This window comes from Brugia malayi (genome assembly GCF_000002995.4).
Source record: "Brugia malayi strain FR3 genome assembly, contig: Bm_v4_Chr1_scaffold_001, whole genome shotgun sequence".
NCBI lineage: Eukaryota > Metazoa > Nematoda > Chromadorea > Rhabditida > Onchocercidae > Brugia > Brugia malayi.
The window spans coordinates 10,038,846-10,056,339 of NW_025062475.1; the positions used below are offsets into that span (position 1 = coordinate 10,038,846).

General features: G+C 26.3%; 1 protein-coding gene across 2 annotated transcripts; it reads right to left on the reverse strand.

Moving 5' to 3' along the window:
• Positions 1-54: 54 nt before the first annotated feature.
• Bm9220 (TPR Domain containing protein) lies at positions 55-11,458 on the reverse strand (the record flags this gene model as incomplete). 2 transcript variants are annotated; one of them, XM_043077357.1, is made up of 23 exons in its annotated part: positions 55-134; positions 233-382; positions 566-793; positions 1,046-1,244; positions 1,462-1,665; positions 1,936-2,279; positions 2,797-3,145; positions 3,520-3,740; positions 4,053-4,269; positions 4,570-4,902; positions 5,239-5,418; positions 5,592-5,814; positions 6,609-6,796; positions 7,287-7,481; positions 7,792-7,970; positions 8,246-8,340; positions 8,528-8,664; positions 8,762-8,950; positions 9,245-9,394; positions 9,689-9,804; positions 10,262-10,537; positions 10,740-10,884; positions 11,234-11,458. In XM_043077357.1, 23 exons carry the CDS (start codon positions 11,456-11,458, stop codon positions 55-57), a joined length of 4,623 nt encoding a protein of 1,540 aa, XP_042933291.1. The 2 variants fall into 2 exon arrangements, with proteins under 2 accessions (XP_042933291.1, XP_042933290.1); XM_043077356.1 differs by having other exon boundaries at positions 10,250-10,537.
• Positions 11,459-17,494: the final 6,036 nt, after the last annotated feature.

A 17,494-nucleotide genomic window follows, 5' to 3' on the forward strand; every position in this document is an offset into this window, starting at 1 on the left:
TGACTAAAAACATTTCCAACAAATCAGTTCATTTTCATATAGAAAACATAGCGATTATTCAGATTCTTGAAATTCAACATCAACAATAACTGCTTCTGAATCAGTATTTTCCGACATAGAACTGCGACAAGAGCCTGTAAAAGCTTGTTTTCGATATAGCAAATTAGTGAGATTTGATAAAATGTTTTAGAATTATAATGAATTTCTGGGTGATATCAAATTTAATATATACTTTCTCCTTCCGAATGATATCCTCGTGATTTCAATTTCCCCCGTTGTTTTTTTCTTCTTACACGAACGTTATTTGCTAACGATTTCATCAATTTGTTGAGATTATCTACTTCCGAAGTTTGTAAATCGTCATACATACCATAAAGATGATCTGTAAATATTCACTGTGTTTGCATGTGAAACTTTTCAGTTTTTTTAAACAGTTACATATGATTCTGTCATGTTATATGATGAAAATATTTTAAAATTTTCGATTTTCAATGTTTTCGATGAAGATTGAAAATTTTGGGACGCAATACGTTAATGTGAAAATGATCAGAAATTTTGAAAGAACCTCGGAAAAGATGTTTGATAAATTTTAGAATAAAATTCTGTTCATCATGTGTTCTCCGAATAAATGTTTCTTGCAAATAATCATCGACTTCACAATGATCTGATAGTGTGATATGTTTGCAATGATCATAGAGGTCCTCTAATTTCTCCACAAATAATTGGATTTCATTTGTTTTCATTTGTTGTTTTATCATATCCAACAAGTAAAGTTGTACTTTTGTTGGTAATCCTTTAAACAAATTATAAAATTGACTAAATGTTGAGAAGCGAACAGTCAGTCATAAGAAAAACAAAATTTTCAACTAGTTTTAAGGTCAAATTCTGGTTGCAGTGGATTTTCAACTTAAAATTATTCGTTTCAAAGATGAAATTAAAAATAAATTTTGCATCAGATAATGCAAGTGCTAGGCAATCAATCTTTTTTCTTTTTTTTTGACTTTAAAATGGAGTATTATGAGGGGTTTCAGGAATCGATACTGACCTTTAAAATTGTCAATTTCTATTTGATTATTCATACTAATTGCTAAATTTTCGACCAATCCACCTTCCATATCAACAATTATCTTTCTGATACACTGCGCTCGACCAGGACGAACTTTGGAAGAACGATCGCCAAACAATCGTACATTAATGGATTGTAAAAGTTCTGAGCATTCTTCCACCGAATACCCATTAATAAGCTAAATTAAATTTGAATGAGTTCCATATTTGAACGAGAGAAGAAAATGTTCTCTAATTTAAGCCTAATTTTTGTAGGAAAAAAGGTGTATTTTTCAATTTTTCTTTAAAGGAAAAATTTCGAAATCAATTTTTTATTTTAAAAATTGAAAAGTATTCAGTTAAATATTTCTGTTTGAATATTTCTCTTTTGAAATTTCATAATTCTTTTTTAAACACCTTTTCAAGAAATGGCATTAATGATTGGATGGTTTGCCCCTTGATATCCAATAAACAATGTGCATTAGCAATCCGAAAATTGATAATTGTGTCATCTGTTTCATTATTTAGTAAAATGACAATGTCGTTATCGGAGGAAGAATTGATAACATTATCAGTATCAAAAGACATTTTTGTGAAATCGATAATTACTAATGAAGATACCTAAATAATGGAAAATTTAAGTGGTGATTTCTATGAGAAATACTTCTTTATTTTTAGCTTAAATGAAATTTAAACCATCTTTTTGAGAACAAATTTGGGAAAAAAAATTGGCTTAGCAATTATGAAAGATAGATAAATCTTGTAGAACATCTCTATTAAATGTTATCTTTCAGTTTTAGAGATAAATCTAAGTAATTAACTAAGATTTTTTACAAGTCCGAATTCAATTTCAAGATTTTAAGATATGAACGAAGGATGGGAAAAAATAACCTGTATTTTATAAATGAAATCAGTTTTACCATTTGGACAGATATGTTCCCATGAAATAATTGCAGAATCAATTCCTGCATAAAATATCCCAATTTCAGGGTCTTTCCGGTTTTTTTTATATTTTGGTTCATTGAGTGCAACCAGATGTGTCTTGTTGATATCGAGAGCATGTTTCACATTCACCAGTAATTCCGATTCTGATACTAACTTCTCGAATTCGTCATCAGTCAAAGCCGGGATAGTGTCAATGGTGTGAAGCATTTGATCCAAAAATTGCGCAAAAAATATTGGCATTTTGCTTCTGGTAGCATTATCAAGAAAGTAGTACAATTTGCCAATTTGGCCTAAATTTAGTTTTAAATTCAAAAGAGTATTTTCATCAAAAATTAAGCCATGAAAAAAAGAAATAAGCCCTATTTCTATTTGAATTTAAATCTTACTAATATCGCCATGTAATGCTTCGTATGGAAGCACATTTTCCCACTACGTAATGATTAATAATCTAATAATAATGATGATGAAAAGATTGAGATGGTGAAATAATAGTTCAATTAACAATTTTATTGTTAATTGTTAAAAATTTAGTGATTTGTCCGATCATATAAAGTATTGCTTCAATATTTGTAATAAATATAAAACATTAGGCATTAATTAATTGGACTGCTGATTAGTTTAATTAATATTTTGTGCAATATTTTAATTCTATAATAAAGAAATGTACCTAAAATGATTACAAGAAAGACAAAATAGTAGTTAATGCTGAAATAATTTTTGTTTCTAAATAATATTTCTTTCCTGTTATCTTTGTAATACAAAATACAAAGGAAGAAATAAATTTGTATATGAAAAGTAATAACTAACCAACTTCAAAATACCATACCAACTTATAACGATCTACATGTAAGCAATACAGTAAACTCTTCTTCAACTCTTCAATGTATTCCTGAATAGCTTGTATAGTTGGAATACTGTATCCAACGGGTAACTTCCTTTTACGACAATCGCGCCAAAATTTACTCTCAGCTATCGTAATAGTTTCTACAGTATTTGCGTGTAGCATATATTTGCATAAAATTAACATTATATGAAGAAAATTGATAATTATTTGTTGACGGCTATAAATGCGTATCAATGATAATTCATTAAATTCCTCTACTGTATCTTTCTCGAAATAATGGCTTAAATATTCTTCCAAAAAGTTGGCACATTCCTGCAACAATCATAAAAGCTCATAATTATTGCTTAATCAGTTACAATTCCTCACTACTTTTTTACCTACTCCATCCATACTTACCATATTGTCACATATCCTGTCACTGTCTATTCTTATAATACTACCACATCATGCACACTTGCCATATTATTTTGTTGTCATAGCTTTATTTTTGAGGTAAAACATGCTTATGATAGTATATCAATTCAGAACAGATCAGTACTTTGAACACTCGACGGGATTTACTGGAAGAGTTTGAGATAAGATCATTTATAAATGTTTCTATTATATAGTATTGTAAAATGGAATTAAAACAAAAAAAAAAAAAAAGATAAAACAACAAATAACGAAATTTTTTTCTTATATTTTACCTCAAATTTTTGTTCATTCCAATAAAATAACGCAATATCAGCGGTATATTCTGCATTATTTTGATAAGTATTTTTATACAAATCAAAGAAATGTTTTGCAGTGATAAAATCACCTCTTGTCATCATCCAATGTATTGCTGCTATTTTTGATAAATTCTCATGATTTAATAGATCATACAAGCATGATTCGTCCAAAATTCGATGAATGACCAATGAATCAGCTGAAAAGAAAATGTCATTTAAGAATATATCATTTAGCTTTTTTCCTTGAATGAAATTTTTTATTGATATGCTATAACATTTTTTATGTATGTAAGATTTTACTTTCAAAAATTTTGAAAAGACTTTTAGATGGATTTAGGATTAGGAAAAGATGGATTTAAAATCTTAAAGAGATGGATTTAAAACTTTAAAAAAAGTAGATTAGGAATATTGAAAAGTGAGATTTAGAATCTCAAAGAGATGGATTAAAAGTCATAAAAAGGTGGACTTAGGATCTTGAAAAATATCGTTGATCAATTAGATCAACTTACTCCTCATAGCAATATCTTGTATTGCTTCAATTATATAATCTGAAGCACTGCAATTCCATTCAATCAATAAAAGCTCTAATTTAAGCATTTCTTTTCGATTTGTTGATAAGTTTTTTTGCAAATTTTCAAAATTTTGCATATGATACAAAGCTTCTTTATAATTTCTATCATCGTAGTAAGCGCATGCAAGGATATATTCGCATGTGGCCTTCAAATTCTGCAAAATTAATCTAAATCATCATTTAAATACTACATTGAATTATTATTATCTTTTATAATGAAATCCAAAAAAATGTCGAAAAATTAAATTTGTCGTTTTTAAAGCTTAATTAATGTCACTCATTAGCATTTCAGCTATAAAACCTAATAACAGCAAATTTTAAAGTGAAAATTGTCGATAATTTAAATAATGAAAGTAAAATTTGAAATTCCAAGATACATAATGCATTAAAATATAGCAATTAATGGAAAACTTTACAATAATGTTTATTTAATTTGGTAAGAAGAACAATGTAACCTTATCTCGGCAATTTTCCTTTACATCCGTAATATGAGTAATTGTATTACTTATGAAACCTTCTTCCAATTCCAATTTGCCAAGTTCGAACAATATTAAATGTTGCTCATTTGAATGATCCCCCATTGCATTTAAGCATTCTTGAAATAGCATTATAGCTCGTTTCCTTGCATTACATTTCAAATATTTATTTTTCAAATTTAATAACAAATTTAAAATATCGCCGCATTTATTAGCAATACATAGTATTACTGCTTTCTCTAAAAATTTGCATGCTTCCCATAATTTCGATAAATTTGTTGCTATTTCTGCTGATTGTTTCAAAACTTCAACCTGAAAAGAAGAAAATAAGATTCCTTTATATATAGGAATGAAAACAGAAGCATAATTTATTAGCTAATTTATTAGTTTTATTAATTATTAATTCTTATCCAATTAAAAACATAGCATCATAGCTTGTTTTCTTGCATTACATTTCAAATATTTGCTTTTAATTTAACAAATTTAAAATATCATCGCATTTATTAGCAATGCATAGTATTACTGCTTTCTGTAATATATATATATAAGCTTTTATTTTCCATTTCCAATTTAATTTTGTACAATAACTGAATATTGATCTGTGGTTGAATTAAATTGTTATATAATAGATTTTACTAATAATATAACCTGTAAATCAATAGATCCCATTTGTGACAATTGAATTCGATTGCTGCAGAGTCGCATGGTCCAATTAACATCTTTAATCAATTGTTTTTCTTCGATCAGATGTCTCAGTGTCTCACACTTCCCTTCGATATCATCGATATCATCAAAAAATGGAATTTGTTTACAAAAATTGACTAATGCCTGAAACTATTCAAAACAAAAATTTCAACCGTTTAAGTAATAAACTGTTTTTCTGACAATTACAGCGAGTTTTTTATTTCAATTTTTACAAATCTAACTTACATCTCTTACCTATTCATTGATACATCTGCTCAATTATAAAAATAAGTAAAGGAAGAGCAAAAAGTATATACCTTCGATTTTTCACCTATTCCAAGATAGCATTCTGCCATATAACCGTATATTAGGCCACGTTCACGTCGATAATTCGTCTCAGTCGTTAAATTTAATGCTTTAGTAAATATTTTTTTTGCTTCTGTATATCGTTGACGTAGTAATAATGTACGTCCAATTGATATGAATGCATTCAAACGAGCTGTATCTTTTGATAATATGCCAGCAAGTGTCAGGTAACATCTGAATATTCTTTTCATCAACTTTCATAGGTAGTACTTTTTCTAATAAAATAAAACTTTTTAATAGAATTTTAATATTTTTTTATTTAAACAAGCTTTAATAAAATTTAATAGAATTTCTTACTTTTTTCTTTAATAGAATTACTAGAAGTAATACTTTTTTTTCCATAGGTATTTTTTTTTAATAGAATTTAATAGAATAATTATCCGCAAATACTTGACAAATTAAACAATTATTTTAAAGTCTTGATGAAGTTTAATTTGACATTATGGCATTTAATTTTGAAAGTTTTCTTCTTAGGAATATAACTAATTTATTTTATTTGAATTGAAATATTTCGCGTTTAATTTTTCATCAGCTCTTAATAATGAATTTACTGTCAGTTATTTGAACAATTTTTTTTTCTTCTTTTTTTTGAAGATCACCTTATTTATGTTAAAGTTAAACTAGCTACTATTGCTTAGCCAACTTAATTTGAGTACAATATTCTTTTTTAAATTAAATTTTATAATAAATATTTTATCGTAGGCAACAAATATGATTTTAATTTAATTTTAATTCTTAATAAATACTTAATGTTCGCATTTTTTTCTTCATATCTTACACTTTCTTAATTATAATTGTGTAATTGTGCATAAATGTTAATTAGCATTGTTTTGTTTAGATTTCCATTGCATTATTACGCAAGAAATAAATTTAATTATATTGTGCTGCAGAATATTATTACGAGTAATTTGAAATGCTTATCATTAATATCGATTTCCATTTTATCATTTCAAATATTCTAAAAGTACCTCAAACATGAATGACACATATCCATCATTCCTTTCTTGAAATGAATATTTGCCATTGCATTGTATAATTCCAACATACCTTCCAAATCGGACAGTTGTTGACATACACTTAGTGATTGCCGATAATATGCTAATGCTTCGTCCGGATGATATAATAACCAATGTGTTTTGCCCAATTTATTGCATAGCTATTAATTACATTCAGCAATTAATTAACTAATTACATAAATTAATAACTTTTTAAAACTCATATCTATCGCATAATTACATACAATTGCTTGAAAATTTATTTTTAAACCTAAAAATGGCAATCTGTTATCAATTTGATATTGAGAAAATTTATTAATTAAAAACATTGATTTATCGATAATGGTAAAAGATTAATTTAGTTAATCAAATAATAGGATTAAATTATCATCATTTTAAATTCACCACCAATGATACTATAAAATATGAAATTCTTGATACTTGATTTTAGATCGAAAAAGAAAAATTTGTGGAGATTTTTGTTATAAACTAAAAGAATACTTCATTATTAGTACTAATTAGTTAGTTAAGCAATTTTTAATTTATATTTAAATAATTTCAAAAAACTCACAAAATATTGCAAGCAAATGAGAAAATTTATCTTTAAATCAAAAAAAAAAGTGGAATTTTAGTATAAATTCAAAATAAAACTTTAGCTTCTTTTTGAAGATTGTCATCTTCTTGCACTACCATTAAGCAACGATTGTATGCATCGATCGCTTCTTCAAATGAATTGCAATCAAAATAATTATCGCCGCTCATTTCAATAATTAACGCTTGTCGTTCTTCCACTTTATGCTTCAAATATGTTTGTTGTGCTTCATTCCAATGTTTTTGCGCTTCATCCTTAAGCAAAATTTCTTCATTTTTCAAAGTCACATTTATTTTTTTAATTCAAATTCAAATTAATTTTCTTTTTCATTTGCTCGATCCCAATGATTTCTGGTGTGCATTTTGCTTCAATTTGAAATTATTCTTGAAATTCCAAAATTAAAATAGCTCTGCTACTAGCATAATGCTTATAGTATATATATATATATATATATATATATTTATATATATATATATATATATATATATATATATCATCGATAATCACTAATAAGGTAATTCTTGAGACTTTTCACGAACAAACGGAAATACTCAAAAAAGTCACCTTCCTATGCATTAATCGGTAAAACTGATACAAGTCGCTGTGTACATCGATAATTAATGCATAAGCACCAATTTTCTGTGCAAGTTTTGAATTTTCCAATAATGCCATTTCAGCCTGGTCAAATCGATTTGATTTTTGATATAATTCGGCTAATCTACGCAAACCATTAAAACGAATATCTGCAAATCTGCTTTACTGAATTAATTACATTAATCTTAATTGCATTAATTACCCCATTTATCATAAATATTTCACTTAACAGTGCTTTAATTTTAATATACATTAATTGTACATGAATATTGCACAATGAGAAATAATATTACATTCTTTTTTAATCATAGAAATTAATAATGATTGCAGAAGTTATTATATTAATTTTGCTGGAACAGTCTTTTGTTTTCAAATATTTAGCTGCTAGAATGATAAATTTTTTAAAAAGTGAAAATGAACAAACCAACGCCTTGATCAGAAATAAGGCAGCAATATTTTTCCCATAGAATTGCAGCATTCGAATAATCATCGATTGCTTGATAAATATTCGATAAATTCCTAATTGCAAAAAGAAGAAAAATTTGTTATTTCAAAAGATGCAATTTTTAACCTCTAATTGCTCGATTGTGAAAGGTGAAAATCTTATTTTCCAATTTAAAAACAATTTGTAAAAAAATAGTTAAATCAAAATTTGTTTCCAAAAATTTCCAGTGAATGAAAAATGAGACTTCGTAATTTTAATTACCTTAATGCATCAGCTTCGAGCTTCAATGACCTTCTGCTGGTTGCTATTTTCAGCTCTTTTTTGGCCCATGTTCTTGCCATACAATATTGTCCTATAGCCAAGTGACATTCGCTTAAAATGCCAAAATACTCGCCAATCTTAAAATATACTTTATTTATTATTATCAACTGTTGTTATTATTATCCCTATCACTATCGGATTTGTGCTTTAAATTTAATTTTAACAAAAACGTACATTTTCCGCTGTTGTTTTGTTATCTTCAAAATATGTCATTGTCTTTTGTAAGATATTCAAAGCAATTATTGCTTCCTTCCGAAGTAAAAGACATTTGCATTTCAACAATATTGCCAAAGTTTTCTCATCTGTTCCCTTGCCTATCTCTGCTAATCTATTGCAGTAGGCTAATGCTGCTTCACCATCACCCTAAAAGTTAGGAAAAAAAAGAGGAAAACATTATAATATTTCTAAAGAAATATTCCTCCGAAATCTGTGTAAAATATTGAGTTGGATATGAACATTTTCAGTCGCAAAAACTTCAAAAAAAACTTGGAAAGTTGAAAAGGTAAAAAAAATCTATTTTGCATTTATTTATTTTAACTAGCAAAGTTAACTTAAAAATTTAAAAAATATTTGAAAATATTAAGATTGGAGAGAAAATTTATTTCTGAACAAATTGAACACACTTTTTAAACTTGCCTAATTTGATAGCTTACATACCTTAGCTAATGCAAGCTTTACAATTCCGAGAATACTTCTAAATGTTAGAGGTCCGCATGATGCAATAATTTGTGCCGCATATTGATAATTACCAAGTTGAATGTATAAATCAGCAAGATTGAGCCGAAAATCGTTTGCTTCCATGTCATTCTGAATTACCGTGATGAATTTTAAAATTAAATTTGTGCTTAGTTTTGTTTTTGTAAAAAATTTTATTTCTTACGAAAAAAATACAGAAAAAAAAAAATAAAAATGCAGCAAAAATATAGTTTAAAAAAAAATTGCAACTTTTCAAAAAATTTTATTCTGTGAAAAAGCGAAATATCTAAAAAGGAAAGGAGATGAATGATAAAAGCAAGAAAAAACTGCCCAAACACATCTTCTAAATTAATTAAATATAAAATCTTCTATACTTGTCACAGTAATTTTATTATATTTACAAACAGAATTCATTAATTGAATTTGCTTTTGAAGATAATTAATTGCAAGCATAGTTTCATCGTTCAGTAATGCTATTCGTACGATACTATTGTAAATCGTTAATTGTTTCTCGAATTCATCTGAAATAATATTATTATCGAATTAAATCAAATTACCTTTTTCTAATCATTTTGTAATTTTTTAACCAGCTGACAAATGATATTAACACAAAACAATAAAACATTACTATTTCTTTTTTTTGATATAATTTTCATAATTGCTTTAAATAAATATTATTGAAAATGAAATTTTATAAGAGAAAAGTACTGTCAGAATTATCGCTGTTATCAGGAATCATTAATTAAAATAATAATTTTGTTTCTCCCAATATTACATTATCTATAAGGCTTGCTTCAAACAATTGCAAGCATAATTGCTTATTAACCTTATGACTTATTCCACTTTAATCTTCTCCATCATAGGCTGTATATCCATATCATTTTCTAATCACAGCTATCAGTTTTAATTTTAAGAGCAATTAATTTTAAGCACTATTAATGCAAAAGTGAATGTAGAAAATCTTACCAAGTTGCTTACTTATTTCAAGTTGCATTTCTAAATATTTGATTGCTAGTTGATAATTTTTCTGTTGATAATATGCAAATGAAATAGCACCAATTACTGATAGCTTTAAATCTAATGGTGCCATTTTGGCTTCATCCATATCTAATGCTAATTGAAGCAATGCAATTGCCACTGTTATATGGCCAGTGGTCAAATATTCTTGACCAATTATGCTAATAATTAAGAATGAATCCAATTTCACTCCATTCATATCATTTCCAATTTCATTCAGTAAAACTGATAAATGATCTAAAAAAATTTAATATCAACTACATTTGCGTTATTTCAATAGTATTTTCAAATAAAATAAAATTTTAAAGATAATCATCCTTTTTTCTTTGCATATAAACTCATCCAATAAAATGCTATTACATTAATCTTGAGAAATGTACATAAGTGGAGATTAAATATAAATAATTTGAAAATTTTAAGGGCGAAAAAATTTGCATACCTTTGATTGAGCTGTAATATAAGCTATTTTTTAATGCCTTCACTGTTTCAATTCTATTTTCAATTACTAAACTTTGGCAATATGCAAAAATTGCTTTGTCAAATTTTCCAATACCGCGTAAAGCATCGCCTTTCCGGAAATAACCCTAAAGGAAGAAGCAAATTAAACAACTTCAAATAGGTACAAAGTAAACATGAATGATATATTTTTAATTAAATCAATAATAAAAAATTAACCAATTTGCTTATTCTTTTCTGGAGATTTCAAGAACTGAATTTGAAGAATTGAAATTACAAAATTGAGATAATAAATTTTTATACTAGAAATCTATCCTTCACAATTGATTGCTTAATTATTGACGAAATATTGCTTATGTGATATTTTTTGAATTAATTTTTGTTCTAATTTTCTTAATAATAAAGAAAGAGGAAAAGAAAAATAATAGAAAAGACTAAAAATAGAAAATGAAATAATAATGTGATAATATGGCTAACCTTGGCCCATTTCGGATTTAATGCTAATGATTGCTTGGCATCATCCAATGATTTACGGAAACATTTCAAACGAAGAAAGATGGCAGAACGATTGGAATAGAGAATAAAATTAGTGGGATGTAATTGAATTGCTTCATTATAAAGTGTTAAAGCTTTTTCAAAATTTCCATCATAAAATGCACGATTTGCTGCATCTGATAAAGTCATTAATTTATCATGCGGCATTATAGCAATATGATAAAAACAGAAAATATTTCACCTCCTTTAATATTTGGAGCTAAAAAAGGAACAAATAAATGAGCGAATGAATAAATTAAAAAAAATTAAACTGTGTAAATAAAAACTGCAAAAAGTGTTAAATACTTTACTAATAAACAAATACAAACAAATGAACAAGTAAGCAAATAAGTAAATAGTTTAAAGAAAATAATGCAAAAAAAGTTAAATATTTTTATTAGTTAAAACAGAGCAGTAATTGCACTGAATGAACTTAATTACAATATACTTTAATTTTTGACTGTCTTCATTAACTTTTAATTTATTACATTGCATATGCTCTACTTAAATAATATAACTTCTATTGATTGTGAATATATGTTCACTGTAAATGAGATATTTAGAAGAAACTAAAAAGTGTTTAAAAAATTTAAAAAACAGAAAGAATATTAGTTAAATTGTAGAAAACCCTTTTAAATTAAATCTATAATTTTGATGAAAATTTTTGTTTAGACTAAAAGTGAACGATGATCCTCTGTGCATAACAATGGTATAGGATGATAATAAGACGAGCTGTAAAATGTGACAGTTGCGGGTTGGCGTCCTTGTCCTTGACAAAATTGTACACTATCTAATCTTAATTTCCTTGCCTTCCTCATTTTCGTCTTTTACCTCTTTTTTTTATTTTCTAGATTTTCTTTTTTTTTTTTGAATACTTCCTAATCAATTAATATATTTATTAAATTTGAAATATAATACAGATCATCTATTTACTTTTTTATTACTATGTTTAGTAGAATTTTCCCTTTCTTTATCCAAAAATTAGTTAATTATTTAGTGATACTATTTCAAATTACAGTTGTTATTAGTTTTAGAAATATTGGACAATTATATGCTTTTAAATGTATTTGTCCTCCATTTCATATAATTGATAAAAAGAATCTTTCAACTAAAAGGTACACATATCACTGTTATTTTAATATTTTGACATTCAGAAATAAAGGTTTTATCTTTCTTCCTGATCGAAAATAATTATGAATGATGTAGTTTGAAAATAAATTTAAACATTTCATATAGTAGTTTTTATGATGGACTGCGACAAAATTTATTGGATAGACCTCTTTAAAATATATTTTTGAAAATTTAAAACGATTTCTTTCGTTTTCTTTTTCCACTTCTGTGACATCTAGTGTTTTGTTGATTTTTAATTTTGTTCATTGAAGTGTATTGCATTTAATTTGATGGTAATCAAAATCAGATTTCTTTTATTATTAATTTTAATCTAACATTTATTTGCAAAAATATTGCATTTTAAAAAAGACTTGAAAAAATTACATTCCATGTAACGCTGACTATTTTTATAGAACGAAAATTCTTTCAAATATTGTATCCACCAATAAAATATAAATAGCAATGATTTATAATAAAGTATTTTGTTTGAAAAAAAAGATGAAAGGAAAATGATTAATTGAAATGGTAGAGAATATAATAATTAGAGCGATGCTAATTTTAAATAGTTAAAAGAGGGAAAATTTAAGAAAATATACGAAATGATTTGAACAGTTGCTAATAACACATCGAAATAGGAAATGAATAAAAATTCAAATAATTATTTCCTATTAATAATTCAAAACAAATCCACGTATGCTATTTGATTAAACCAATGTCAATCACAGAACAAAGAATAAAGAAATTTTCTTTGCATATTTTTTTTATCTATGCTGAATAAATCGGATGTAAACGTAGAAGACAGAATGAATGAATGATTTCAGTGCAAACGTGAAAGACAGAATGAATGAATGATTTCAGTGCAAACGTGAAAGACAGAATGAATGAATGATTTCAGTGCAAACGTGAAAGACAGAATGAATGAATGATTTCAGTGCAAACGTGAAAGACAGAATGAATGAATGATTTCAGTGCAAACGTGAAAGACAGAATGAATGAATGATTTCAGTGCAAACGTGAAAGACAGAATGAATGAATGATTTCAGTGCAAACGTGAAAGACAGAATGAATGAATGATTTCAGTGCAAACGTGAAAGACAGAATGAATGAATGATTTCAGTGCAAACGTGAAAGACAGAATGAATAATAATCGTTTTCTGCCAAAATGTCGCTTAGTTTTATAATTTCTTTATAAATTAAAAAAAAAAAAACCCTTAAAATGATTGATGCAATAAATAATTTTCAATTTTTAATGTTTTTTTTTAGATTTTTAATGATTTCTTTTAAAATAGTTCCACTTGAAGGAAAAGAGAATGGTTTAAAAGAGTAAGCTAAATGAATGATGAAAGCAGTAGAAGTTAATCATCCTTCTTCTCTTCTTCATTCCTCCCACATCTCACATTATTCCATTCTTTCCTTTCCGCAACGTACGATTAACCTTCCCAACGTGTTTTTTACGTCTTCCTTTTTTTTTTTTTTTTTTTTTTTTCTAAACAGCGAGAATGTTCTTTAAGTTCAAGAATTGCACCATTCCTTTTCTGAGATACAATGATAGTGAAATATTGAAAAGAAATGAGAGACAGAGATAGAGAGAGAGGGGTAAAGAAAGAAGGGAAGAAGAGCATTTTTCACTTTATGTGAATTATAATTAAATCATATTCACTATACAATTTACTCTTACCAACTGTTAATTTTTTATTTTAACTGTCCGGAATCTCAATCCGGAATCTCACTTATTCTATCAAAAAAGGACGATAAATAAGAAATATTGAAAATTTATTAGAGACAGCCATTACTAACGAATTGATTTCGTTGTTGACATTTTCAGCAATGAATTTGATTTGACAAGTTCAGTGGTCACTTATGACCATAGTGTCTGTCATTGATTGGGATGGATGGATAATTTTATTTCATTCACTGCGTTCATTTATCAATCTTTTAAATTATTCCATACATTGTTAAGAATTTATCCGACAACGACGATGATGACAATAACAATGACGAAATTAATAATAGCAATAATCATTAAAATGACGGTGGTGATGATAACAGTTTTGTTAACGATAATGGAAATTATAGGAATTTTGGTAGTACATTGTTTACACATCATTTAATAGTTTGTAATAAAATGCTTTCTCTCACTATCGAATCTGTGATATAGAAAATATTGATTGAGAAATTCAACCATATATTATTCACCACCAATTATTATTATAAATTTTCTATTTGAACTAAAATTTATCGTTTTTCTTTTTTTTTTTTTTTGGAGAAAAAAATACTTTCATACGATGGTATACTTTTTGGGATGAAAGTTTTTAAACCAATCATTGAAAGAAGGGTGAAATTTCTCATTTACTGAAGAATTGAAGAATTGATTTGAAAATTTTTTGAAAATTACTTTTTTGTTAAATAAATTTGTAGGTAAAACTTTTAGTAGTTGATTGCCAAAAAAAAAAAAAAAAAAAACATTTTACTATAGCTTTTTCTTTCTTTCATCTTTCATTTTGTTTCAATTAAAAAATGATGAACAAAAATTGCTGTAAATTTCTTTGTGTAATTTTTTAGTTAACAATAATTCGTTACTTTTAAACTGTGGCTAATTACCAAATGGTAGAAGAAACTTGAAATGATTATTATTTGATTTTGATTAATAATAAAATTGAACAAAAACAATCGGATTTTTTTCTATTTAATATTTGCAAAAGGAAATATTGTTTATACAATTTAAATAATGAAATGAAAAAAAAAAAAGCTTTAATTGATAATTAAACGGAAAAATCTTCGTGCATAACTTATCAAAAATTAATTATATTGCCCATTAGTTTAATGTATTGCTGCTTTATTTCATGCTGATAATATTATTGTCGTTTATTTTTCAAATGATTGCTCAACAATTTTTGTGACATATCAAATGCTGCAAACTTTTATAGTTTAAAATTTTTAAACTTTAAAAAAAAAAAACTATTCCAGTGAAAACATCATTAGAGTGTCCTCTCGTTAACATCTGATATTTTCATCGGGTATTATCGAAATGCAAGTTTTTCGTCTTTTTTATCATCATAAGTTAGCTCATTTACCTGAAAAATGAAAAAAAAAAAAAACGACAGAATGGTCAGGAATAATGAAAGTAATGACTGATGTTTTTAATGAAAGAAAAATTTTAATTCTTTTGACACTTTTGATATTTTTGATATTCATAGCAAGTTTGTCACTTCAACATCTCATCATCATTATCATCGTTACTATTCTTAATTTATCAATAATTGTAATAAAATAGAAAAATTGTCAAAAATTTAAAATGTTTTTCAAGAAACATTGCACAAATAAAAAAAAAAATATTTGCTTCAAATTTTGAAATTTGCTTTTCTGAAAATTTTTCTTTTCCACAAATACATTTATAAACTTAAAAACTTCATTTATTGGACTATTGTAAACGGAAACAAGGAATGACACATTAATTAGTAGTAAATAACATGAATTAACTTTATTAAAATCCTCAAATTGTTATTTAATTTGTAAAAGATAAAAAAATAAAAAAAAGTTATGGCTAGTGTGAATTATGTAAATTAAAAAAGTGTAAATTATATTACTTTGGATGTTATTAAAATAAAAAATTGAGGACACTTTATTTTTAAATTTAAAATCAGCGAAAATATTTGTTTTGCACATTTCTTCTACACATTTTTTCAATTATACAACAAAATGGTATTTGATTTCATAAAGTATATTCTGTTTTTATTCTGCTCTGTTTATTTTCCTTTTCTCTTAAGTTACTGAATTCTTGCAACTAGTAGAAAAAAATAAAATTATTATTTTTAAGCATAATCTACAAATTAGTAAATTTCATAAAATGCTATGACAATAATAAAAAAAAATAGTATACTCGATACTTGTAATTGAAAGTATTTAAAATAATATCAATATTTGTTATAAGAAGGTGCACTTATATAAATTTACTCATATTTGCTAATCACTGGTTGGAAAAGTTAAAAAGAGACGAAGGAACTATTTTCCGTTCAGTACATTTCATTATTGTTAATTAATTAGGATTTTCGTTTGCTAACTCATCCATCCATTAATACATAATGAGTTGTTGTTGTTTCTCAACTTTTATATTGTCAACGAAGATGACTTAACAGCTGACATCATTTGCTTAAATTTTATAAGTTAACAATGACTGATCTATTTTGTTGTTTACAAAAAGAATTATCTCTCTTATTTTATTTCTCAAACTACTGCTATTTCATTTTCCCTTTTCTTTTCGGAAAATAAACTGATTGCCAAGAAAAATAATTTAAATTAAAGATGTTAAGAAGAAGAGAGAAAGGAAGCAAAAAAATTGAAGAGAAAGAGGGCGAGAGAAAAAAAGAGATCTTTTTAAATCTTAAAAAGTTAAATGTAAAAATCTTTTCCACCTCTATAAGTAAGCATCAAAGCATCAAAATGTTCCACACTTATCCATTTATTCATTTATTCATTCATTCATTCATCTATTCATCAAATCATTCAGTCATTCATTCATAATTCTACTTGTTAAGCTGTTGCTTACATACATACACACACACACACACACACACACACACACACACACACACACACACACACACACACACACACACACACACACACACACACACACACACACACACACACATATGCATACATACATATACACAACTAATTACTGCTCATTTACATCTGGTGAATTTGTTAGCATTCATTTTCCTTCCATAAATTCTTCTTCACTTGCACATTATCATTATCATTGTCATCATGTCACTACCAGCACGTTTCTTACCATTATTATCATCAACATCGCTCATTATTATTATCATTGTATTTATCATTTATTATTATTATCGTTTGTGCTATTACCAATGGCTTACTTGTCGAGAAAAGCACTCAACTCACTAATGAATAAGATAACAATATTATAAATTTTTAGTCTTAGTTCTTATTGCTAGTGATGCTACTGTCAATAATGGTAATGATAATAAATAACAATACCGATGGTAATAACAGTGCTGAATGTGTTGTTTGCCTAATCGCAATTTGTAATAATACAACTGTCATTAATAACGGTGATGATGATAAAGA